This window comes from Tachysurus fulvidraco, chromosome 9 (genome assembly GCF_022655615.1).
Source record: "Tachysurus fulvidraco isolate hzauxx_2018 chromosome 9, HZAU_PFXX_2.0, whole genome shotgun sequence".
NCBI lineage: Eukaryota > Metazoa > Chordata > Actinopteri > Siluriformes > Bagridae > Tachysurus > Tachysurus fulvidraco.
Window position 1 is genome coordinate 25,245,534 of NC_062526.1, and position 27,907 is coordinate 25,273,440.

The 27,907-nt window shown below is 39.5% G+C and overlaps 1 protein-coding gene across 2 annotated transcripts in view; it reads right to left on the reverse strand.

Annotated features, from left to right (window-relative positions):
* Positions 1-7,983: 7,983 nt before the first annotated feature.
* The window catches only part of kcnk2b (potassium channel, subfamily K, member 2b), a 23,341-nt gene continuing 3,417 nt past the window's right edge, over positions 7,984-27,907 (reverse strand). For both annotated transcript variants that reach the window (XM_027165079.2, XM_027165080.2), the window contains exons 2-7: positions 26,550-26,860; positions 21,213-21,330; positions 18,975-19,135; positions 14,399-14,621; positions 13,944-14,086; positions 7,984-11,172 (exon numbers count right to left, since the gene is read on the reverse strand). In XM_027165079.2, the coding sequence (XP_027020880.1) occupies positions 10,840-11,172; positions 13,944-14,086; positions 14,399-14,621; positions 18,975-19,135; positions 21,213-21,330; positions 26,550-26,860 (1,289 nt within the window). In that variant the 3' untranslated portion in view covers positions 7,984-10,839. The remainder of the gene's footprint in view (positions 11,173-13,943; positions 14,087-14,398; positions 14,622-18,974; positions 19,136-21,212; positions 21,331-26,549; positions 26,861-27,907) is intronic.

Sequence of the window (27,907 nt, forward strand, 5' to 3'; positions counted from 1 at the left end):
TGATGGAGGCAAGTACAAACTCAACGACTCAAGAAAGACACCTTGAGAGGAAGCAGACTCAAAAAGGAACCTTAGGTACCCGGGGGACGCAAAATTGTCCAACTACTACTTTTACCCTTCGATACTTGTGTACCATATGATCAGAAACATGTAAATGTGCAACTCGGAGATTCACTTTTCCACCAAAAAGTACCGGGTGCTGGTTCAGAGCTAGAGCTGGTGCTGGTTCAAAGTTAGATAGCCATCACAGAGCCGAGTCTGAGGTCACTGTATACATGTCACGTTACACAGCAACGTTAGTGCAGCAGCGGCAAACACAAATACATCAACGATGGCGGATGTTGCTTTACTGTCAATGTTCACGGCTTTGTGAACCTACATTGGCATCCAAAAGTGGCGAATCCGACGTGTACGTTTAGCTCCGTGTAATCTGTATAAACGGAGGTTGTAATCGAGAAAGTACATAACATTATTTTATCATTAACACAGAAAAAAATTAGCCTTGGCATGTAGCTACCTACTATAATGTGTGCTGATAATTGATCATATTGCGGTAAAGTAAAAGTGTATTAAACATTGGTATATTATCAAATGTGCTAACAGTAGCCCCGCCCACAGCCCCTAACACAAGCGGTTCTTAAGGCTAGACCAGCAACGTTTTGGTGCTACTTAACAACCCCTATTCCTGGTTCAGAGCCGGTGCTTTGGCTGTCGACAAAGAAAGAACTGGTTCTAAATTAGGCTCCGAACCAGCACTCAAACTGCCTCGGTGGAAAAGGGGCATAGCTCAAACAAGAAGTCTAATTCGTTAAAGTTATCAACTAAGGTAGAGAAAGAGAGTGATAAAGTATTAGGTACGCACATTGTACATCACATAATGATTATGGAAAGTATACATTGTGTGTAGTCTCCCAAACCTTTCAAATCACAAGTCAAGTGGCTTTATTGTCATTTCAACCATATACTGTACACATGGTAGAGAACACAGTGAAAGGAAACATACCTCCAGGATCGTGGTGCTCCAGAAAAGACCACAGGTCTACATGATACTACACAGAACTATACAAGACTAGCTAAAGAGCATGTGTGCAAACAGAACAAGACAGAACAATAATTACTAAAACAGGATGGCAGACACAGTGTAGAGACGACCAGTATACAGTCTTGCAATTTGCAAACCAGGAAGTGCTGCAGCTTCTCAGGATGTAGAGGATGGGGGTTGGAAGATACTTTTCTCAGCCTTCGCAGAGATGTTGCTAATCTTTCTTGGAGAAAAGCTGCTCCTTTAACTAAAGACTAATTAACATAAAGTTTGACTACACAAATAGGTTTTCAGCATAAACACTGAACTCTGTTCTATAATTACAAGTCTTTGTTAGAAATGATGTGGTCTTTACTATTCGAGGTACCAACAAACACCCCACACTAGTTGATCTATGTCTGTGTGGAGGATCATAAATGACCAGAAGGTTGCTCGGGTACTGCAGTGGAAAACCGTTCACTGCTTCACAAGTCGAAAAAGGAGGAATAGAGTTAAATGAGCAGTTATGTGCTTCAGTCTCCCTCTTAGAGACTGAATGGAGACATCCATTTAGGCGAGAGAGATTCTGTATCAGTCTGAAATGATAAAGGTCACTCTGACTTTCATCTGGTGAATAGAGAACACAACAGGAGAACTGCAGTACACTCAATAGTCACATCCAGCAACAGGGAGAATTAAAAATGTCAGCTTATTTTTTTAGATGCAGTGCAGTCATTAGAAAAGACCTTTTGAAAGGGCATTTATTTTAAGTATTGTACTAAAAACATTTCTGTGTTTGTAAATGTACACAATGAAGGTAACTTTTGTCAGCAATGTGGGGTAAAAACAGACCCAAATACAGGATCGCTAAAATAAACAGGTTTAATAAATAAAAACACACAAAACAGGGACAAAGACGTGACACAAAACGACAACAAAGATGTCACACAAGACGACAACAAGGATTCCGCGGCGCTGTAGGCAACAGATACCTGTAGGATCCTGACAACCGTCAAAATATAGTTAATTTTAAAAATATGTATTTGTTGGAGGGGGGCATGGTGACTTATTGGTTAGCACGTTCGCCTCACACCTCCAGGGTGGGGGTTCGATTCCCGCCTCCGCCTCGTGTGTGTGGAGTTTGCATGTTCTCCCCGTGCCTCGGGGGTTTCCTCCGGGTACTCCGGTTTCCTCCCCCGGTCCAAAGACATGCATGGTAGGTTGATTGGCATCTCTGGAAAATTGTCCGTAGTGCGTGTGTGTGTGTGCCCTGTGATGGGTTGGCACTCCGTCCAGGGTGTATCCTGCCTCGATGCCCGATGACGCCTGAGATAGGCACAGGCTCCCCGTGACCCGAGGTAGTTCGGATAAGCGGTAGGAAATGAATGAATGCATTTGTTGGTGACAAAGAGGTTTTTTGATTGATGGTACTTGTACAGTGATCTTAGCTTTTGAACCGTACAGCTTACTAACAGACCTCTGATTAATAGTTCTTCCTCAACACTCTCTGTAGCCTTAAACCCGATAAGGTACGAAGACGAACGTTTATTAGTTGCATAATCACAAACTGTTCCTTAACTGCACTTCTACAGAATTAAAAAGTCTTTCGAACGGTTTCAAAAGGCAGAAGCCATGACACCATTTACATCTGGTAATTTACGTAATAAATGTCTGGCTGCTGTAATCAAAGTCTGACTCATCTATAAAGTCGACTAATTACCTGGGGCTGCAAGATAAAACACACTTTGCAGCAAGCAAGCTGCTTTGGCGTGACTTGTGAGCTTCATTAATTTTAGTCTACGGGCATAAAAATCAGTCATTTGGCTTGTTTGGGGGGATTTCTAATTACTCTAACATTTATGCTTTATAGAAATCAGTGCATGATGGAACTCTATGGCTTCAATATAAGACACACAAACATAGAAGAGGTCTTTATTGGACAGTAAAAAGAGGCTAAACTGAAAGCCTTCTATTTAGCATTAAGTGCATGCTTACACACACACACACACACACACACACACACACACACACACACACACACACACACACACACACACACACACACACACACACTTTTTTGAGTACATCAGTAAAGGGTTTGGTGTGTTTAGAGCCTGATGTTTGCTTCTCTAGTCTTGCAATTGTGCAAGAAGGCTACAGTATCTGTAACTGTATACTGTAATGTTATGGAAGCAGTGATTTTGGAAATCCAGTCACGTTTCTTATGTGTATTGCCCTTATGTTATAAAGTTACGATCGCATAGTCTCAAATCAATTTGTTAATACTGACTGTCTGCTATTTCATCAAAAATTATACATATTTACAGTAGTCAATTAGTACATTCATTCATTTTCTACCGCTTATCCGAACTTCTCGGGTCACGAGGCGTCATCGGGCTTCAAGGCAGGATACACCCTGGACGGAGTGTCAACCCATCGCAGGGCACACACACACACTCATTCACTCACACACTCACACACTACGGACACTTTAGACCGGGTTAGGAGTACCCAGAGGAAACCCCCGAGGCATGGGGAGAACATGCAAACTCCACACACACAAGGCGGAGGTGGGAATCGAACCCCCAACCTTGCAGGTGTGAGGAGAACAACCTAACCACTAAGCCACCTTGCGAAAGAATATTCAAGTAAATAATATACTGTTTACTATGTAAAATAAAAAATGTTTAGTGTTGTATTCAGTAATTGAATCATTTTAAATATGTGCGATAAAAAGATATGTGAGATAAAAAAAATTCGAAAAAAAAAAAGAAAAAAATGCAATTAAGCAATAAACTGTCTGGACAATGTGCATGTACTGTATTATAACAACAACAACAAAAAAAAAACAACGTCGGTCGGTATGAGACAATATTACCCTTCTTAAATGTATATATTAGACGATAGAGTGCAAAGTACAATACACTTCATTTGGGATGCTACTTACTGTATGTGCTAGAAAATACAGCTAAAATAAATAGCTGTAGGCCTGTTTTAAAAAAAAAAACAAATCGTAAAATTGGCCGCTTCGTTTAAAAAAGGGAACAAAAATGTAAATAAGTGCACGTGCTTTGGAGTACTCACGATCCGAGGTGACGTATGATGTCAAGAAAGTTTTAAAATTTCAGGCAGCTTATGGCTCAGGAGATATGAAATCTAGCAGAAAATACTACCATGTCGAGGTTTTTCACCTTTAATAAACAATTAAAAACAACTAAATTAAAAAATTAGTTAAAAAACTAAATAAAAAAAATGATCAGTCCATTTCTATCTTACACACTATGTTGTACGAGAGCACTTTCAGTCAAACACCGTATGCTAACTATCTGTGATTAGCATTTTGTCCTCAATATGCCACATTGATACAGTAAAACACACAAAAACAGATAGATTTACCTTTTAACACAAAAAGATAAAACACTCCAGTTGAGCACAAACTGTTTGACATTTACAGTCATTATCACAGGTACGTCCAAATCCGGCTAAAATGGAAAGGAAAAATTAACCCTTTGTCAAATGGTGACAAAAGATTTCACTCTTAGTGTTAACTTAGCACTTGAGTCGGCACATTCTAATATTATTGGTATTTTTATTTTTTTTTTGTCTTCTATTAATCTCACACACAACTGCATACTAAAGTGTGTTCATAAAATAGTAATGGTGTTTACAGCAAGTAAGATTTTTTTTATTGTACATCAGCACTAAACTGAACTGTGCTGAGTATATTATTTATTTTCCTTTATACAAAAAGAAATCATGTTACTGAGTGCACTATAAATGCAGGAGTGATTGCTGATTTTTAATCGACTGCGTGTTCGGTTTTCTTAAATAAAGCGATCACAGATGGTGATTAAGGTTGAGGTGTTGCAGATCATACGGGGCCTATTCAGAGTTTGATTTCTCTTTTCAAACACTAAACGAGCCGTCAGGTCTGGTCGGCGTCAATAACACGCGCATACTGCGTGGAGGACACAGGAGTCACATGCTCAGCTTAATAACTCACGTGTTCACTTTGCTGTGTGTAATGAGACTATTCAGCACTGGTGTGTGTGTGTGTGTGTGTGTGTGTGTGTGTGTGTGTGTGTGTGTGTGTGTGTGTGTGTGTGTGTGTGTGTGTGTGTGTGTGTGTGTGTGTGTGTGTGTGTATGTGTGAGAGAGATGAAACAAAAAAAAATGATTTTACACAGCTAGATGTATTCTTTGTTCACATCCAGAATGTCCTTTGGGTGAATCCTGTGCCAATAAATTAAACTAAGAATTCACACTTCTCCATCTTCTTATCCGTGATCATGAGTGGGTTTCACGAACAGACGTTCACGGTTGTGCATATGCCAGCGTGCTTGCGTGTAATGGATGGTATTTTGAGTGGTTAGGTGAGCATGGGGTGAGGACTTATTATAATAATAGAGACATTTCTGCAGGACAACAATAAAATAATGGATAATGTTTTGAGCAACACTGACAAAGCTTCGAACTGGCCAACATGAAATTCTTTTCCCATTTACAGCTAATCACATGACCCCATCACACACCTTTGTTTTCCCTCTCACCTGTTTCCTTTGATGAATGCGTCCAAAAAAATATACTGTGACGGTACTTGCGTTCGATTCCGTACATTTAATTCAGTACCTGCTACATTCGATTCAGTTCCTACTGCATATAATTCAGTACCTGCTACATTCGATTCAGTGTCTACTGCATTTAATTCAGTACCTGCTACATTTGATTCAGTACCTACTGCATTTAATTCAGTACCTGCTGCATTCGATTCAGTACCTACTGCATTCAAATAAAGTACCTGCAGCATTCAATTCATTATATGTTGCATTCGACTCAATACCTGCTACATTCAATTCAGTACCTACTGCATTCGATTCAGTACCTGATGCATTCGATTCATTATCTGTTGCATTCGACTCAATACCTGCTACATTCAATTCAGTACCTACTACATTCGATTCAGTACCAACTGCATTCGAATCAGTACCTACTGAATTCGATTTAGTATTAACAGCAATCAGGTCAGTAGTAGTTCATTTGAATCATTTACTACTGCATTTAATTGAGGACCTGCTCAATTTGATTCAGTACCTTTTACATTTGATTCAGTACCTATTGTGTTGATACAGTACATACTAATGTGTAGTGTGAATACACATGCAGTACTCTCCCTACACCACTACAGGCCGCCATACTGCATCGTCATATGGTCTTTGACATCAGATTGTATTTTTGTAATAAAACATCTTTACTTAAGTAGCTGCTTTAAATGGCTTTATTGCATAAATGGATTTGACTGTTATCCCAGCTTATGTACCGAATCATGGAAAAGAGACAGTCAGACATTTTAATACCAAAAAGAAAACAAAAATATCTTTATTGTGTCAGGTTATTGGAAAAAGGTTGTATGTGATTTTGAAATACAAGAAGAGTTCAAACACTTTTAAAATCCATTTGGGTTTCTTTGTTATAGATGAATCAGACAAAGAAATCTAATCTGCAAACACTGGCATTAGACATTAAACGTGCAGCTGCAATTCATTACTTAACTGAGACTCAAGACATAAGGAAACTATACAGGACAAAATCTGACAAAGTTGAAATTTTGGTTCAGATGGTCATTAAAAAAAAGAACACACACACACACACACACACACACACACACACACACACACACACACACACACACACACACACACAAAATACTTAAGTAGACATGCCTACATTCGTGAGTGATCTCATGGTCTTTAGAGAAAAAAGCTTGAGGTACATTCATTATGATCGAGAAATTGGCCAAGAAAAAGCAAAAAAAATAAATAAATAAAAAAAAGGGTTTGGATACGAACAAACTGCCAATGTGTCGACGTGTCAAATAAAGCTACTGAGACAAATAAGGCTGATTTTAGAAGATATCTCTGCAAAGGGTGGCACAATTAACCATACAATTCTTTTTGTGAGTAATGAGAGTGAAAAGATGTATAATTAATGCACTGACTCAGCTTTCCGTGTTAGCTTGTGTTTTTCGTACCACTGGTTTATGCAAATCCTGGAAAATGTCAATCATGCTACTGTACGTTTCCACATACAAGTCACGGGGTTGAACAAAGCGTTCATTTTCACTGAGAGCTGCTTTCTGATGGCGGCGCCTAGATACTGTAGGTCCATGTCAGCGTGACAAAGTTGTAAAAGGTTTTCTTAGTACAAATGCTGAGCGGCTCGGTGCGACGAAAACAAGGGAGTGAAGATGAGAAGGGTGAAGATGATACAGTACGCTTGTATGTGATCTGTGGCAAAGAGCACACACTGCTTCTCCTTCATCACGTATGATACGATTTTGAATTTTACACACTGGTGAATTTATCTTGCGTAAAAGCCGAATCTCCTTCCGGATTGGTTTATTTTAGGTGCAAAAAAAATATTTGGAAAGCTAGTAAATGCCGATAAATGCTGTTACTATGGCAACCAGAAGTTTGATAACACCCACTGCCGACATTATAGGGCACGGCTGGAGACTTTGTACGTACGTTTGTAACGTGACGCAAATCAGTAGAAAAAAAAATTTACGTGAGCAATGAAACACTTCAAGAAAACGTATCGACTACAGATTAAGCTGATGAAGCCGAGTTACTGTTACTAACCTGTTGTATCCCGCAGTCAACTCTTAGCATTTTCAGTTATTAAAGATCGTTTTTAATTTGTTTATATATTTATGTTTGTCGTGGGAAAAAACAACCCTTCCCATGAGGCAAAATGTACAAAAAGTTACAGCTTTGCCTCACAACCATAAATAATACATTTCATTATCAATAAAAAACTGTGATCTGATGATGTCAGAGCTGCTAACCAATCAGAATCCACGATTCATCTGGATATTTATACAATATATATGATATTTTGTCATTGTTTTAATGCTGTATTTTGAACCATACACTTCCTTACTGAGCTTTTTGATAACACACACACACACACACACACACACACACACACACACACACACACACACACACACACACACACACACACACACACACACACACAAACACACACACGCACACTATCCCCTGCAGGCAGTAGACATTCTCTAACAGAAGCTCTTATCTACGCTGCAGAATCTCTCTTTTCACCTTTCTCCTCTGTGACCCGAGAGATTCCTGTCAAAACCATCGAGTCAAACATCATCCGTGAGCGAATCGCGAACCATAGCACATGCATTCGGTATATATTTAGCAATGTAATTTGCCAATTCTTTCTCGCATGCAGTACATTCAAGCTAAATGTGCACCGCTATTCTTTACGCAGATGTGAGCTTGCCTTTATTCGTTGATGAGCAGGGTTTATATTAATGTATATGATTCAGACTCTTGCACCGCTTCAGAAAGGCCTCACTGTTTCACCTGCTAGGGGTCACTTCCTGTGTTGGAACCTTTAAATTTGACTTATACTACTAAAAATTATGAAAAGGCTGAAGGTACGACAACACCATGTAAACTCAAAAAATGACATCTGTAAAATAAAAAAAAATCGTAATAATAATAATTTCAAAAAAGGCTGAGGTGGTTTTCACACAGGACACATTTGCTGTTGGTCCAAATCCGAGTGCGATTGTTTTGGCACCCCTGCAATGTTACCCCTGCAATGATTCACTCGAGTCTTTCAAAAATCCAAAGGCTTAAAATCTTCTATCACAAACATGTGTAGAAAACACGACCATATAGTCACACCGTAACGCACAGTAAGGCACCTCATCTGTCTCTTCATTGTACATGTCTGTTGTGAAAGCTAATGATAAACGAAAATACATGCTCGCGTTACTCTTTTTACTCCCTAAACAAGCATGGATCCGAATAATACTTGTGTTCAGGTTCATGGGAATCGCAGCACAGTTTTTCAGTGGAACCTGAAACCACCTTCTACCCACGCCGTCTTCTACAGTATAGTCTACTAGTCTCGGGTTCTGGTACCATGGCACGCTTCTTGGCTTTACATGACATCACCACATATACACATCCAAACCTATTTTTTTTGGCAAGTAAGATTTCTTTTTAAATGAAATAATACCACTTATTCTGTATCTTATTTATGATATATATGGTCTATTTTCTAAAAATATACCACCGTAAACGATGGCTTTTCACCGTCCAACTCCTTGAGCTAAGCTTTTTCACGAGCTGACGCTCCTCTCTCATTCACCCTGTGGACTTTAACCATCATTGGTGCTAAAGCTGATTTAAAAAACAAGAAGAAAAGATGTTTCGATACTTTGAGTGAAAGTCAACACCGTCTCTATTGCCGCGTTCCCTTTATGTTGCATATGTTCGCCTTCTGCACATTCTGCTTCAGATAACATACATAACATACAGATTAGGAAGTGCTGTGTTTAGGATTGACAACAAAAAAAATTCTTATGAGTCTCTAAAAAAATAAAAAAAGTGAATATGTTTAAGCAGAAAAGGATTGGACGGATCATACGACCAAATTCTCCCAAAGTACCTTTCCTTTCCAGGTTCGTCTCGAAAAACAAGCTCTCGTCGCAAATCTGGAAAAAATAAATAAATAAAAATACGAGCGTTTTTGGCAACAATCACAAAAAAAAAAAAACTCTCTGAAATCCTGCAGTGACTGAATAAACGTTTGTCTGCACCTGTTTTATCTTTCTTAACCGTTACTTTCGGACGATTCATCTACACGAGATATTTATCCGAGGAGTTCGAGAGGATCGTAAGGCCAATTTTGTTGCTTCAGCCAGAATAAAGTAACAACAAAGCTAATAATTATGGAAACAAAATTTAAATATTGCTATTTTTCTCCCACGCGGCTTTTCGTCATCGTATCGTGACCGGTTTATCGATCGGGTTTGTGATTCGCTTCAAACTTAAACCTTGTGTGTATTCGCAATGTGCGAAAAGTGCAAATGCAACACACATGTTTCATTACATCATCGCAGACACGAGTGAATGCGATTGACTGTAGCACAGAACAGTGACCTCAGTCTGCGTCTGAAATGCCGCTGGATCGCTCTGGAGTCACGTCTCTGATTTGCACTTGTAGTCTGTGTGAAGTGTGAAGTGCGTGTGAGAGTCAGACTACACTCGGTTGCCATGCTGTAGTAACCATGGCGATCCTTGTAGTTTTTTTTTTTGTTGTTGTTTTATTTTATTTTTTTGGCCAAGACACTCGTGTCCTATTCCCAAGTCACCATGGCAACAGAAGAGCACAGCAGCCCTGGGGTTACCCACCTGTTTGGATTTTCAACCCTATGTGGGTTGCTTTTCCAAGCAGATTCCAGAAATAGATCAAACACATGCAGTTTTGTAAGAATTCTCTAGTTATTAAGGCACTGAAATGAATTGCAGAGCTAAAAAGATGTGGGTGTGGACATTCTTTGCTTTTTTACGATGGATCCGAAACATCTGTCTAAAACTCTAAGACTTTAAACCAAACGAAAGAAAAAAAACAGTTCGGTCTAGGAGAACGATGGAGACACATTCAAACGGTTGCTTTTTTAGAAGTTCCAGAAGGTTCCACAAGTTCTCATCACTTTTTTGGAGGAAAAGACACGACCGGTTCGTCGTTGAAGATGCAAAGAGTGTTTCATTGGTTCGGAGCCTTGAGCACCCAGTGGTGAGTTTTACTGAGAAGAGGCCAGAGTCCAGGGTCAGTGTGCAGGGGGATTAATCCTGTAACCTCTCTGAGATGAAGAGTGCAGAAGTTCTAATCCTGAAATCCTCCACACAGCCTTCCTTTGTCACTTCTTTCTCTCAGTTCTTTCTCCAACATTCTTAATTATTTCAATCTCATTATTGTCTCCTCCTTGGTTCTTATTTCAGATGTTCTATTATGGCGATGTCGCGCCGGTCTGCGTACTCCGGGCTGAGGCCATTGAGGAAGAGGCTTCCATTGCGTGCCAGTGGAAAAGATGGATACGTCTCTCTGTCATCTCCCAAGTTGACAGAGAGCGCCCTCTTGCCCGGCGTCATCTCCTGGCTGATCGGCACGTTGTTGATTCCGAGCTCTGCCGAGAGTTTGCGCTTGATGGAAGCGGCACGCTGGAACTTGTCGTAGATGTCGACGCTGAGGCGGCGCCGCGTCTCTTTGAATTCGGCAGAAACGTTGGCCGTCCACTCTGCGGCGTGTGCTCGGAACTCCCCCACCTGAGTGAGACACAGAGGTATTAATGTAGCTTGAAAAACAAGATCGGTATTTTATGAAGTAGTTGTATATTTAAATCGTAAGAAATGACAAGGAATAACTTGCTTTTTTAAATATGTCTCATTTGTTTAAAGTGGAAATAGAACTAGTCATTTCGGAAATTCATTTTGAAGGTAATCTGTGAAACAAATTCATATTACCAACTGAACTGCGATTGAAATGTAAACTGAAGACAACGGGTAAGTGTCACAAAGCACGGACACTGGTGACTCCTTCCGGAAAAGTGCTTCGTCTTCTTTGTTGTTCTTGTCACACTATTAATATTAGCCTTTGGTTATGTAGAAAAAATTCTGTATTCAGAAAATGAATCTAGCTGGCATTCTCAAAGAGGAGAGGGGTTGGGGTGGGGGTGGGGGGGGGGTGCTGGGGCTTTGCACAATACCAAACCACAGGGGCCAGAAAACAAAATAATAACTGAGTGGATAAATGCAAAAAGCAGGTAACTGCACTGGCATTGAATAAGCAATAAAATGATGAACACGCACTATTCATGGAGAGAGCGAGAGAGAGAGAGAGAGAGAGAGAGAGAGAGAGAGAGAGAGGGAGGAAAAGATTAAGTGCAGAAACACTGGCCCCCTTTTGAAGTGAACTGAATGTGTAGGCGAGAGACTACAGACTGTAATCAAGTATAAATAAAGTAAAAGGACGCTTGGGATTTGTAAGGGGAAGATGAAGAGAATACTTTCTGCGATAATGAAGTGGGATCCCATATCTCTTTATCTCTTCCTCTCTTTCTTTCTTTCTTTTTTTTCTGTCCTCCTTTGGCTACACACATGGACGTGCTCATCACTTTAAGATACAATAAATGATAATAATGTGTTACTGAAAAGAGATCTGCTTACAGTATGTTCTGTGTGTGTGTGTGTGTGTGTGTGTGTGTGTGTGTGTGTGTGTGTGTGTGTGTGTGTGTGTGTGTGTGTGTGTGTGTGTGTGTGTGTGTGGGGTTCTCTTTTTTGACAGCCCATGTGAATTTCACTCTCTTATCATATATAATGAATGTCTCTAAGAACAGGAGGAAAATGTGGTTGCTAGGAAACGTACGACAGGTGTGATGGCAACTGGGGGTTACTTGGCCATTTGAGAAGTTAACAGCTTTAATCCCGAATGATCTGTCACGGATGTCTGCCTTCTGTTGTTTTTTTTTTTTCTTCTTCTCCATGCCTCTAAAAATCAGTATCTTATTTCTCAATCTGCACTTTATTATAAATGTTATCTTAGCAACATGATCGATAAAAACAGTGTGGCGCTTAATGATGCAGGACTTTGTGTTTGTTTGGGACACAACGGACCCTCAAACAATTTCTCCACATCCCATATATTAGAAACTATTTTTACGTATTATCTAAAGTCGCCTTCGGTTTTTTTATACAACAAATATGCAACAAAAACAGTCCATTTGCTTGAAGGACAGTTGAAAGCCTATGTATTGATTTCCATTGGTTTACTTCATGTATCACGCATCTTAACAACTATCACGGACTTAAACTCCTTCTGAACATATTTTTTATAAATAAAGCGACAACGTTTTGACATTATACAGTTTTGGCTTTCTTACTTTTGTTGTCCATTAATCATTTCATTAATTCACACTGTCCTTTACTCATTTATTTGATTCACTCAGCCAGTGAATCATTTATTTGTTTCACACTGCCCATGACTAGTTTATTTCACTAGCACTGCCTCTGACTCACTTATCTGAATCACATTTAACTCACTTATTCATTCATGCATTCATTCATTTTCTACCGCTTATCCGAACTTCTTGGGTCACGGGGAGCCTGTGCCTATCTCAGGCGTCATCGGGCATCGAGGCAGGATACACCCTGGACGGAGTGCCAACCCATCACAGGGCACAAACACACTCTCATTCACTCAACCTACCATGCATGTCTTTGGACCGGGGGAGGAAACCGGAGTACCCGGAGGAAACCCCCGAGGCACGGGGAGAACATGCAAACTCCACACACACAAGGCGGAGGCGGGAATCGAACCCCCAACCCTGGAGGTGTGAGGCAAACGTGCTAACCACTAAGCCACCGTGCCCCCCCCCCAATCATTCAATTCCTTCTTAATTATTCACATCACACTGCCTATGAAATTTATTTGATTCACGCTGCTTGTGACTCATTAATTGGATTCACCCTGTCCATGACTCTTTAATTCGGTTCATACTGTCCGTGATTCATTTATAAGATTCGCACAGTATGTGACTCATTTATTCAATTTTCACTGCCACCGACTCGCTTATTTGATTTGTATTCACTGTCCATGACTGATTTATTCAGTTCACACTGCCTATGACTCATTTATCTAATTTACTCGCAATTATTCAATTCAAACTGCCTCTGCCTTATTAATTGGATTAATTTATGAAATTCACAGAGCCTATTTATGTAGTTCACATTGCCTGTGACTAATTTATTCTTTTCAACCCTAACTCGTTTGGTTGAATCACACTGTCTATAACTCACTGATTTAATTTGTGATCTCTGCAGCTCGTTTATTCAGTTCACTCTAGATTCATCATTTATTCAGTTTTGCACTGCTTGTGATTTATTTATGTATTCAATCCAAGAGGTCCTTGACTCAGTTATTTGATTCACAAGGCTATTGACTCATTTATTTGATTCACACTGCCTGTGAATCGTTTATTCGATTCGCATTTTTTTAAATATCGATTCAGCTTTACTGTCCGTTTTCCACTAAGCTTTACCTCCTCTTTTGTTTTCTTTGAGATGACCCGGAACCAGTCTCCGATCATGCTGAGCACTGCAGCGAAGTATGCCAGGCCCACCAGAATCCAAAACCATACTACTGGCTTATAATAGTCTTCCAAGTACTCCATCTCAGAACCACCTGGACAGAAATGAAACAGACAGAGAGAACAATTTTTTTTTTTCTTTGCCTTCATCAATATTCCAATCTTGATCATGTCACTGAATTTATTGTAAATCAATATCGCAAGGGGTTGGCCCGAGTGCACGGCTGCAGATCGATATAGGCAGTGTTTGCAGGAGGGTACTGATAAAGGAAATCAAAATAAATAAATAAAAGATGTCACTACTGTGTATACTGGAGATGTGCCGAGACATCGAATTAGAAACAATATTTTATATTTAAATACAGAATTAAACCACAGAAATTTGCTTGTATAGTGTTGTTACTTACTGTTGCTGTCTTGGTGTTGACGGCGTTCACCTTCGCCTGCCACGAAATCACCAAAGCCGATAGTTGTCAAGGTGATGACAACGAAGTAAATGGCCTCCAGGGTACTCCAACCCTCAATGTGCTTAAAGATGATGGCTGGCAACGTGACGAAAATGAGGCAGCCAAAGAGGATGAAGAGCAAGGTGGAGATCACACGGATCTTCGTCTGGCTCACGTTCCATTTCTGTGGCAAGGGAGAAATGGATGGATGCATTGATCAATGGTGAGATAGATGGATGGGTAATTTTAGGGTTTATATTATTTCATTGGGATATATTGGTGCATGGATGGATGGATTGATGCATGAATGGACAGATAGTCAAAGCAGTGGATGAATTAATGGATAGAGAGTGGGTTGACACATGGGAATGGTTAATATATGGATGGATGGATGAACAGATAGATGGGGGAGGTGGGTTGGTTGGAAAAATGGACGGTTTATGGTTTATTCAAAGGATGCACATGTGAATGTATAATGGATTGACGCATGAGTGGATGGATGAATGGATAGTCAAAAGAGTGGACGGATGAGTGAAGAAAGAGATGCATCGTTTTAGGGTTTATTGGAAGCGGGTGCTCATGGTGATGTATCATGGGTTGATAAATAAATAGATAGAGTCGAAGGAGTGCATAGACAAATGGAAAGAGATCGAAAAGGGTTGGCACATGGGAATGTACAATGGGTTGAAGAAAGGTTAGTGTGAGGGTAGGACAGACGGATCGATGGATAGATAATTGTATGTTTTTTTTGGAAGTTTGGTACATGGGAATAGATGAATGAATGAAGGGATTGATGAAAAGACAAATGAATGTATAGATGAAGGAATAGATGTTATAGATATATAGGTATAGTTATAAGTTGTGTAGGAAGTGTTTAGTTAATTCATGGATGGATGGATGGATGGATGGATGGATGGATGGATGGATGGATGGATGGATGGATGGATGGATGGATGGATGGATGGATGGATGGATGATTTTAAAATGTGATTTATGGAAAGGCAAATGGGAGTGTATAATGTATGGACATAAACAGAGGGATAGATAGATGGATGAATAGTTTACAGTTAGAATATTTCTACAGGTTTAAGCAGAACCTACAAGTAAATGTGCAATGAACAATCACACCCTTGGTACTGTAACCCAAACAGGAAGTAAGCCTCAGTTAATGAAACTAAGGAGGTCTATACGAACTAAGACGATCCATTTGTACCAATTCAGCACAGAGTTCACGGACAAAGTCCAATAAAGCGATAAATGAAGCTTCGTCCTCCGTCAATAATTAACCCGCATTCCATTTGCTGTGTGCTTAATAGTCTGTTGTGTTAAGTCAACGATCTAAAAATGTTATTTGTTCGTTATGCTCGGAAGATAAAGAGGATCCATAGTAGAGAAGTGTCCTTTTATCTAGAGTAGAATACTTTTTTCTCTTTAATTAAATTCGCTCTTATCTGTTTGATTCGTTTTTATTACAGGAAATAATAGTGAGATTTACTAAGCCTTATTTTTCAGTGGTGGCACAATGTGAATGTCCACTGTATTATGACATGGTTTATTATACTGATTAAGTTGGCATTTTTACAGTGTGATATGCAAGGAAGAAAAGAGGTGATGTTATTGGGGGAAAAAATCCATGAAGAATAATAATTGCAAAGCTTTATTTATTAATGAACTACATATTTTCCGACTCAAGAAACAGTAACTTGCTGGAAAAAGTTCAATAATTGTGTCTTTTAACCTGTGTATATTAATGAATGTGAGTTACACGGTGACGAGGAATTGATTTTGGGTTACACAGGAAATGCTAAATCTACATAAGCATTAGCAAAGGGGCAATAGTGTATGGAATGTCACTGTGTAGTTTATATAATATAAACTATAATACGTGATATTCCATACAGTAATGCGTTTCAACTGTCCTTTGCTTGGCACGTTAGAATGTATAATGGATAGACATATAGATGGATGGTGGGTGTTGAAGGGATAGACGGAGGGTGGGATGGGTGGATGGATGAATAATGAATGGATAGATGGATAGATAGATGGATGTTTGAGAGATTTTACAAAGGTTGGAATCAATAGATGGACAGACAGATAATTTTAGGGAGGGGATGGATGAATGAATATGCGGATGGTTAAATGGATGGATGGATGGATGGATGGATGGATGGATGGATGGATGGATGGATAGTTTATATACTTTGTGGAATAAAATGTGTTTTATAGGAAGGGTTGGTGCTCAGGAAGGCATAATGGATGAACGTATATGGATGCATGCATGGATGTTTGAAGGGATAGATGGAGCGTAGGATCTATAAATTCACAGACAGACACATTTTTTGACATAGGGATGGTTGAATGAATGGATGGATGGATGGATGGATGGATGGATGGATGGATGGATGGATGGATGGATGGATGGATGGATGGATGAATGTATAATTACTTGGTTTACGGGAAGGGTTGGCACGTGGTAATGTACAAGGGATAAATGGATGATGAATGGATGGATGGATGGATGGATGGATGGATGGATGGATGGATGGATGGATGGATGGATACAGTAGGTGTTTGATACAATACAAAGGCATAGTGTAACATTTCTGCTAATGTATGTAATATAGAATTACTCACTTATTCATATTCTCAAGCATATTATATCATGCTTTCAATCTGGACTCATAGTAACCCTGAAAAAACCTTAAAACTTAAAACAACAACTATATAAAACTTCAACAACTCACATAGCCTTCAGTTCCCATGTGTTACAAGCAGACAGTGCAGTGGTGCTAAAAAATATTGAGTGTATTTTCCACGTTTTCCACTTTCATCTTTTTCCAAGTGTCTTTCTATAACAAGCTTTTTATCTACTAGCATATTTCTTCTGCGCTGATCCGCATTAATACTGCAGGGTGTTTTCTCGTTTTTATGAGCCTCGGGTACCTTTGTGTGAAGTTAGGGAATAAGTTGGAGCTTGGTGAAGGTTATCAGACAAATTATTATTCCATGGAGTGAGTCTGAAAGTCCAGGATGTAAATATAACATACTTTCATCTTGGCCTATCATCAGACCATGAGGAGAAGCCAGACTTTCTGGATCAATACAACAATGTTGTATTATTTTTCAGTTGTAGACAAAACACATGTCTAATGGTGACTTGAAAATGATACCGCGTAACCTTAAAGTGCCTGTTAATAGAGACTCTTTCCATAAACCTCAGAGCATTTGTGTTTTGTTTTGATTTGATTCTAGTCTTAGGGGAGCACGGTGGCTTAGTGGTTAGCATGTTCGCCTCACACCTGCAGGGTTGGGGGTTCGATTCCCGCCTAAGCCTTGTGTGTGTGGAGTTTGCATGTTCTCCCTGTGCCTTGGGGGTTTCCTCCGGGTACTCCGGTTTCCTCCCAAAGACATGCATGGTAGGTTGATTGGCATCTCTGGAAAAGTGTGTGAGTGTGTGAGTGAATGAAAGTGTGTGTGTTCCCTGCGATGGGTTGGCACTCCGTCCAGGGTGTATCCTGCCTCGATGCCCGATGACGCCTGAGATAGGCACAGGCTCCCCGTGACCCGAGAAGTTCGGATAAGCGGTAGAAAATGAATGAATGAATGAACAATTCTAGTCTTGACCCTGCCCTTGTTTCGTCATTGGTGCATTTCCTGATTGCATTCTCTGTTTAACTCTTGATTAAGCTTTTTATTTGAGTGTTGTGTTATCATCTACTTGCAAACTCTTATTCGCTGTAAGACTGTACGTCTTGTTTCCTGTTCGTATCTCTTCTGTTTTTTCTGTATTTTATTGCTGCTTTCCTTTAACAATGATTACTGCATTCACATTAACCTCATTTCAGTCCTGCCTACAGCCGCACGCCACATATCCGTTACTATAGCAACGATAACGCACTTTAAATGAGACTTTAGTTTTTCAGCTCGGCTTATCTCAGCTCACAGAGAGCACATGTCGAGGCAAAAGTCCCAGATCGGGTCGTGATGCATGTGAGAAGAGCTGTGATAAAGCGAACACGATGCTACTTGACGGTCCTGTGAGGATGTTCAGTGTGAGTACAGCATGAATTATGTCTAAAAGTCAGAGCTTCTTCAAGAGTGTTAATCATCTCAGAGAAAACATATTGAGAGAGAAACTGTGTCTGCAAGATGGAGATAATGTATTTTCTTTGTGTTTTATAGCCTTATAAAATAATCATGAGAACCCAAAGCAAGCTTTGCATTTATATATTTATAAACCTTGTTCAGATCCTTTAAAACAAATGGAATATTATTAGTTTTTTTTACTATATGATTTATAAATCTAAAAGACAAAGGACAAAACTATACTCATATATTAACAACGTCCACAGGTCATGGGGAAAAACAGACATCTCAGTCAATATAAACCATCCATCTCTCTCTCTCTCTCTCTCTCTCTCTCTCTCTCTCTCTCTCTCTCTCACACACACACACACACACACACACACACATACACACCTCACCTCACCTCACCTCACCTCACCCACTCACTCACTCACTCACTAAATTCACTCACCACAATCATCTTCTCAACTTTAGCGATGCCCTTTCCGAATATGGTCCCCAGTTGGTCACCAACTCCAGCCAGCAGGAAGCCGAACAAAGGGATTCCCAGCAGCGCATACACGATGCAGAATATCCGGCCTCCTTCTGTACGAGGGGAAATGTTCCCGAATCCTGCAGGAACAAACAGGAGGCTGAAAAAATTGGCTGATAGAGGAGCCTGAGGGCAAAATCCAAACAATAGTAAACGTACAGTATGTATGCAGCATGTATTAATGTAGTACATCTAGTACGGTACATCAATGTAGTAATGTTTCGAAGGCTTGTAATAAACATACGATTATATAATACCATAAAAATGAATGAGATCTGAAATCTGGTCATGGCTTTCGCAAGACTCGCAAGAATTGTTTTTTGACAAATTTATTGTTCAAAGTAATGTACAATTTTATAGATTCTCTGAGGTGATGGATGTGGTTGCAGACTTCGATTTACAAGGTGTAAAAAGGAGACGGGTTGAGACGGGAGACGTGACAGTATAATGATCGTGAGGCTGATGGGGAATTTAGTCAAGTGGCAATTTTCAGGAAGGACAAAAAAATCTAAGCACTAAATGATCCTAATTCATGCTTTCCTTCAATAAATATTGCCATATCTTTTTAACTTGAGTCTGAATACTCTGTAAATATGGACTCGTTTCCGTCCACCGCCCTTTTTTTCCTTATTATTACCTTTCTCAAAGAGCTATAAGAACTTAACTAGAGCTTGTGATGAAATTCGCTTTTTCAGCTCTGCAATTATTTTTGAGCGCCTGTCAGGAAAGATTTAAAAAAGTAGTGCTGTAGAAATTCATACACTACCTTACCTGTCTTTTTCAAAAAGCTCAAAAGTAATCTGGAGTTCTGTATATTTATAGAGGATGAATGGTGGCGTATAAAGACAGCGAGGTTAATAATACAGGAACAATGAAAGAAGAAATATGAGAAAATCGCTAATGGAGCAGAAATAAAAGGCGACTCAAGTAAAATGTGAGTTGGAACGAGCAGTTGAAAGATGTACATTGGTTTTTTTTATCAGGAATGAAAGTCCCTTTAATTTTCAGAGTGGGGAGTGAAGAAGAAGAGTAGAACGAAGGGACACTATTATAGAAGTCCATGTGCAGCATCGCTAGAAGCCTGTTCACTCGTTCCACAGTCTGTCCCTGATGAGCAAGTGGGAAAGTTGAAGTGAGATAAAGCTTTAATTATGGTTTCATACAGGATTTGTGCATGAGTTAAATTGAGTCAATATATATATATATATATATATATATATATATATATATATATATATATATATATACATATAAATACATATAATGTGTGAAAAGTCTAGGAGGAATTTAATGTAATTATTCAAAAATGTTACATCCTCCCATCTTGAGATCCAGTAATGTCTCTCTATTTTGCAGATTACCCTGACCTCAAGCCGGTCAGTGTGCAATTAGCGATTCCTTTTCACCTTCTCCTCGCCTGCAAGCATCCACTTCTGTCTCCAGCACTTAACTCGAGCAGTCGCGCGTCTCCGTATCAACCTGCTGATTGCAATTACTGCCATTTCTCTCTCCCCCCCCACTCTCTCTGTCTGAAAACCCTTCTGAAGCAAAATTAACAAGAACTCACAAGTCTGCCTTGTCTAACTGAACCGAATGAGAGATGAGATGATGGAACATCGTCTTGATCTGCAGCTCGCAGTACAGCGGTCTTTGGCGCATACAAATAATACTTCTCTTGCTCTCTCGCTCTCACTCGCACGCTCACGCACTCGTGTTTAGATACGTCGTGCTGTTTGTCAGTTCTGTCCAGGGGTTATTTGAGTTAAATGAATGCATACGTTCCTCTGTGACGACACAGATACTGTATCATAAGCTGTTTTAGGTCCTTGGCCCTGGATTCTGATCGCTCAGAATGGATTGATTAATTAATTTTATTATTTTTCTGTTTTTATGGCATTTTATCCTCTGATTTTTTTATTTTTTTTTATCACACTTTTTATTACACGTTCCTGCTGAAAGTAAAACACTTTCAGATAAAAAATTTGCGAAGTTGCATCAGTATTTTCTTCTACATGCAAGACACCAGAATTTCTCCTGAGTAATGCAGGAGTTAATTAGGAAATCTATTAATGCTTTTAATAGATCGTCTACTCAGATCGCCTACCCAGACTTGTCTATGTGTGGTACTAATAGTAAGTAAATATGTCTGTGTAATACCTATAGTGGTGATAACAGTCCCGGCGAAAAAGAAGGAGCTGCTCAGATCCCATAAACTTGTCACGTTTGACGAATTTCCAGAAGGGTTCACGCCGGCTCGAATGGCTGTCATCACTTGCTGCAATCAGAGAACAGGACAAGATGAGATATACTGTATATACATTACTGTACAATATAGAAATGAGCTGGAGATAATAAAAAAATCCTCTCTCCACAAAGCTATTTAATCAGCCAGGTCATGGGACTCCATGGTCCTAAGGGGTATTTTCTTAATATACACATGGCTTTAAAAATGTAGTGCATAGCTTCCACTTGTGGACATTCAGGGCATCAGGGGCACAATTAGTGCATCCCTTCAAATGACTGCAAGTCTTCTTGGATTATCCTGTGAGGTGGTGTGGAAAAATCTGGTTGTGCTGGTTTAAAATAGAAGATCTAGGTTGATCCGAGTTGTCGTGATCTGATGTGTATTTTTTCCATGAAGAAAATCCTACAAAGGCCCTAGAGAGGCTGCGAACATAACCTGAAAGTGTGTGGGGTTTTATTTTGTATAAATGTTGTGTAAATCTGTGAAATCTCTCCTTATATCCTAAGGTCTGAGATTATTATTTTTTTAAACCGTTGGTTAGGATTTAATAAATTACGTACTGTATTGTGACCCGTGTATAGAAAGTGAGTGTCATTTGTGATTTAAAAAAACAACAACAAAAAAAAAAGCCAGCTGCTACCCACATATTAGGTTGGAGTTATTGAGTCTTGATCGATTTCAACAGTTTGTTTTTTTTTCTCTTGCTGTATGACAGCTTGTAAAATCCATATAACTGAGGTGGGGATTGTGTCACCTGTCTGTCAAGGTAGCACATTATCAAGAAATTACTGTGCTTGCACAGACAATTATAACTCAACCCTCCATTTTTATTTACAACAACAGCTGTTCGTAACACAATTTGTTTTTGTCTCCATGAACTTCATTTACTGTACATCATTTATTATCTTTACTCTCTCTCTCTCTCTCTCTCTCTCTCTCGTACTTTCATACGCTGGTGTACCTTCATAAACATTAGATGGACAGGCATCTCACACACACACACACACACACACACACACACACACACACACACACACACACACACACACACACACACACCAATAAGCACATGCAATCACTCCTTATTCAAAATCACGACAGGTGTATCAAGCAGGTGCGGTTTTACTACCAGCATTCAGGAAGCTGTACTGTAGATACTTAAATAAGGCTGCTGATTTGGGGAAATGCAGAACAGGCGGGAGTGATCAGAGAGACGTGTGACGTGCAGGGGGCTGATGGGAAATGTGATGTATAATAAATAACCATGACGACGGAAAAAAGCCCTGGAAATTTTTGGATAATTTGTCCGACAAATTATAACTTGAGAACAGACAAAATGTAACCCAAAAGTCAGCACGCTCACACACACACACACACACACACACACACACACACACACACACACACACACACACACACACACACACACACAAACATCTTTTTATCCATACATATTGATGTTAATACTCTCTCTCTTTTCTTCCAGTGAGCTGTTATTCCATGATACATCATGTGTCAATATAATTTTCTGTCATTATGTGATGTAATAAGCTACATTTAATTAAGCTAAGTAACCCCCCCCCCCCCCTACATTATGAGAATCCTACGGAGAGCGTTTCTGTTTTTCTCAGCAGTATCAGTGCACACTGTGAGTTATTACCCTCCATTTTCCAATCACCTTTATTATATTTATTGTAAGTGTGGAAACAAGCAATTAAAGATATTCCAGGACACATTAAACTACTACTGCTTTATAATAATATAAGAGACAATCTGAATGATGATAATGATGGTGATGATGATGATGGTGATGAAGAAACCACACTTTGTTATGTCGTGTAGCTTATTTCCTGACTACAGCATGATTTATACGTGTTTCCAGGGTTACGTATTGTCGGAATTCTTTATACAGTAGAGATATTATTACGATTTTTTTATACAAGCCTCACAAACAGGAAATAATTGTAACATGTGTAAATTGAATGATTTCTTGGTTTCTATTATTGGATTATGGGCAAGAAAACAAAAATGATCCATTAAAAAGAACAGCATTCAGTAAATTCCAGGGGTTTCGTTACCACAACGTAAAGTGGGCGTGTTTCTGGAGGTCTTAGAAAAAAAAAAGAGCATACCTACGATGTATAATGAAGGACAAAACAGTCATACAGGTAGATCCTACATTCTATATCTATTATGCTTTATTATCTTACAGTTAAGCTAATTTCGAAAACAAATAAACAACCAAAAACTACAGTTAGGGTTAGGGTTAGATTATCAAATAGGCCAAGCCTGCCCGATGACGCAATATCTGTTACGCTGTTCTGAAATCCGTGGAAATAAGTGCATCCCAAAACAGAACAGAAACAAAGAAAAACAATTGGCAAGACTTCACAACAACACCGGAGACCAATCACAAGACAGGGGAGAAGACAAGACTGGAAACAAAGCTAAAGCATATCGCACTAAGCAGAACAATAAGGACTTGATGAAAAATTCATTTTAGTTTCCTTCCTGCTGCGTTTTAAATGACTATTTCATTTTTGAGGCTTTCTGAGGCTCAGCATGCCATGTAAGTATTTAATTCATTCATTCATTCATCGTGTTGGATGTGATTCTGATTAAATTTGCTAGTTTTTTTTTTCCTTTCTCACATTTCCCCTCGTTCCTTGTTTCATAACCCAATGTGTAACCGTCAGTGAGATTTGAAGCTGATCTGTGCTAAATATTAATAAATTAACATGCTGATTCTCTCTGTCTTTCTTTCACTCTCCCCAAGGCCACTAGAGCACTAGATTAGCTATGCTGGAGACTATGAATATTAGGAATGCTCTCTCTCTCTCTTTTCTCTTCTCCCTGGCACTGGAGGAAGGTGACTGTTCTTGTGCTGCGGGGCTTTTACTTTCTCCACATCACTGCCATGTTTAATTACTCCCACTGAGCAAAAACTGCACAGCCATTAATCTTGCTAAGAGCAGTAGTGAGGAAAAGACAGGAAAGAAGAGATAAAGGTAGGCATGATTCCCATGATATTTGATATTTTATATCACACCTTTTTTTTTTCCCTTACGTCAGCTTTTCTGACAGCTGCCTATGCAAAAAACTTTCTATTTATAGCATCGTGACTATAGATAATATTGCAGATGCCTTAAATTTTTTTTTTTTCCAAAAAAGCCACACTTGGCCAATATTGTTAGGTCAATTTGAACTTAATGAAAAGAAACTCTCAGGAAGATAGATGGAGTACATATTAAATGTATATGGAGTATTTGTGGCTATGTGAGTGCTGGACTTATGCCTATAAAATCATTAATAAATCATCAGAGGGTTCCGGTGATGTGAAGCCGGGTCCTGATGTGAGCTGGATCTGTACGTTAGCGGATCAAATGCTCGCTTAGTGAACAAGGTCTGATCCCAAGGGTTCACCTGAATTTGCAAAGAATGAACATTTCCACAAAGTGATGTAAAAAAATGAAACCGTCCATTTTATCTACTACAGAAGGTAGCCATGGCAATGACAAACTGTTATGGTTAAAGATGAGCATACGATGTACAGATGAGATGGTTGTTGGTGACATCCAGTGGGAGGAAGTTTTAAGGACAAAAAAAATAATCTTTGTTGATAATAACAGATTAAGAACAACAGCTTACAACTGCTTAAGCTTTACAACACCCTTTACAACCATGGTAAGAAAAAAAGCAGCTCTGAATCCACATTGCATCTTATTCCACCTGTCCGGGCGACTTTTCCGTAACCCTGTGAGATTGCATGTGTAATTGCATGAATGAGCAGGGGCTTGTAGTGAAGTAGAGAGGGAGTGTAGATCATTATCAGAGCCTGTTTGCAGACATAATTTAATCAGAGAACGTACGGTTACAGGACTACACTCAGCGGGAGTGTTTAAACTGAAGTATTAAATGAAATTTAACCTTGTCTCAACACACAGCTGTTATTTATTTATTTATTTATTTATTTATTTTAATTTTTGTTGGAATATTTATGTTGGAAAAGGTCGGCTTTCTAGAACCGACTCTGATTGTAAGGGCTGAGCAGACTTATGATTTTAGCATAACATACCGATGTCCATATTTTAGATGAATATTATTTCATCATATCATATGTCAGGGATTTGTTTACATGCCTCCAAGTGCTTCTTCCAAGAAAATCCTGAATAACCTCAGTCTAAGGTTAATCCTGCAAAAAGATGAGCCTTTTGTGACACCTGTCTATCCTCGCTTGTTTTTACTCCACGGGAAGTTAAACGAGGACATTTTGGCCTGTAACGTAGCAAACAGGTTGTCGAGGAACAGTATATGACAGTCGTTAAAGTGAGTCATTGCTCACTCTTGTCCCCTGCTAACTGTGCCCTTTTTAGTCCCCTTTGTGTCACAGTGTGGTGCTAAAAAGCCTGGCTCGAGAGGAAGTCAAAATAAAGTGCTCACAGAATGAGGGATGAGGGATTTGATGCTTCCTCTTTTCATATTTATCTTGGAGAATCTCAGATATTTTTGTGTGTTTTGCAGCACTGTCTTATGTATTCGGACAGCACAGAGACACCGTGGTTTATTTCAGTTACTGGTGACCGAATAGAGGACAGGTGAGTGTTATGGGGCAGCGAATCAGAAGATACGGGTAATCCAGAGCTTGAGAAATTAGTCAAAATTAATCTGTAATTATGAATGGACGGGCCGACCATGATAGATAAACGGGCAAGGCTGGGACTTGTCCATCAGATAGAGAAAGACAGCTAGAGACAAAGAAATTAGTAAGAATGTAGCGTAGACGATTTGTAGGCTAGCTGATGCGGCTTTATCTTCAGGGCCAAGATGGATGTTGTGGACACTGGTAACAATGCAGAATTTTTTATGGGACCGTAGTCAAGCCTACACATGACCTCAAGAGAGAATACAAAGAATAATCTAAACTAAGTAAGGGTCAAGCTGATGCAGGACGCCAACAGAAGAAGACAGACAGGTCTGGTTTCCGTCAGTAATGTGAACTAGTTCAAATTATCCCGCCTGGATGCTGTCCGTGGTGCTGAAATCAACCAAACACTTTTGCTTTCTCTAGCACTTTCGATCCATTTTTCAGTTCATGAGATAAAAATCTAAAAACGCATGAAGACACAACAGGCAGGCTTCATCTCAGTGTGTGTTTGGGAGTGTGTGGCTGTGAATATTTATTTCCTGGGAAGCTCATAAGCACATTAATGGTGATGATTTTTATCGTGTAAGTAAGTTTCTTGCCTCACCTTCACTAAATCCTCCAGCTCGGTGGAGTTGACGCAGGGGTGATCGATGAGAAACTGAAGCTTCTGGCTGAGGATGGTGAGTTTCTGCAAGTTCTCCTGCGGCTGCTCCAGGGCCTTGAACACCGTGGCGCCCATGATAAGGTAAAGGACGACTAGCAGGAAGACGGTTAGTACAGTTTTCCAGCGCATGACACTGACGCGTGGCTCAAACTCATCCTGAGTGTTCAACACCACTGGCTTGGCAGAGAAAGACAGGCGGGGCTTGGAGTTGTGAGCAGCAGCTTTGGGGTCCAGAAGATCAGGAGCGGCCACTGAGTTTGAAAGAAAGAGATAAATGAATGAAAGAATGATTGGATGGATTCGTATTTACGCTTTTCAGTAATCCGATGAAACTCTATTTTCAGAAACAGCTTAGACTAATCTGTGATTATTAGTAGCCATGCTGATGTTAATTATGGAATAAAGCACTATGGGAGATGCTGGGCTCAGGAAATATTATTGAATGAGGCGTCACGTTTTTAGTTATTTATAGTTATCTACACAATATAGTTCCTTACGTCAGTTACGTCAATGCTTCTCAAGGTTCCTGAGAAACCAGAACATATATAAACATGTAGAGTTTAACAACTCTAATATAAAACTGGAGACTCCTTCCACACAGAATTTGGATGAAACCCATTGAACTGCTAGAGTGTGTTCATTAACCCTGTGAGGAACTCTGTGGAATAACCGGTTGGGAAAAGTTTACAGCACTAAATATCCTAAGAAAAGCTAAGCAAAGCTAAGCAAAGAAAAGTGAAGAAAAGAAAAGAAAAGAAAAGAAGAGAAAAGAAAAGAAAAGAAGAAAGGAAGCTGCTGAACCGACATGACAGTTTACAGCACAGAGCAGGTCATTTAGGTTAAGCCCTATAGAGATACCCTTCTGACATAGCGTGCTGAGCTGAGGTGCTGTTCAATGAGGTAGAAATTTAAACTCTGCAGTGCTGTGCTCTTCTGAGACTGCTCGGGGATAAAGCCAAGAGTATTTCAGAGAAGATTTTTCTTATAGGCTCATGAGAAAATGTTTAATGTGCAAAAAACTGCCAAGTGAATGCAATTACAATAATGTCGTTATTTTTTTTATACTGCAGTAAATGCACTCTGTTGCTTTGGAAAGTCTGTATCGCTTATTTCAGCTTATTATCTGAGATTTTCGAGCTTGCGTTGTTTCTGATTTACAGTAGATGCTGCAAAAAGATGTCCTTGAGTGACCATACTAATGTTCAAACCGAATCAACAAATCTCTACACCACCAAGGACGCATACAAATGTTCATAGTTGTAGTTGTAAAAAAAAAAAAAAAACTAGCATGTGATATT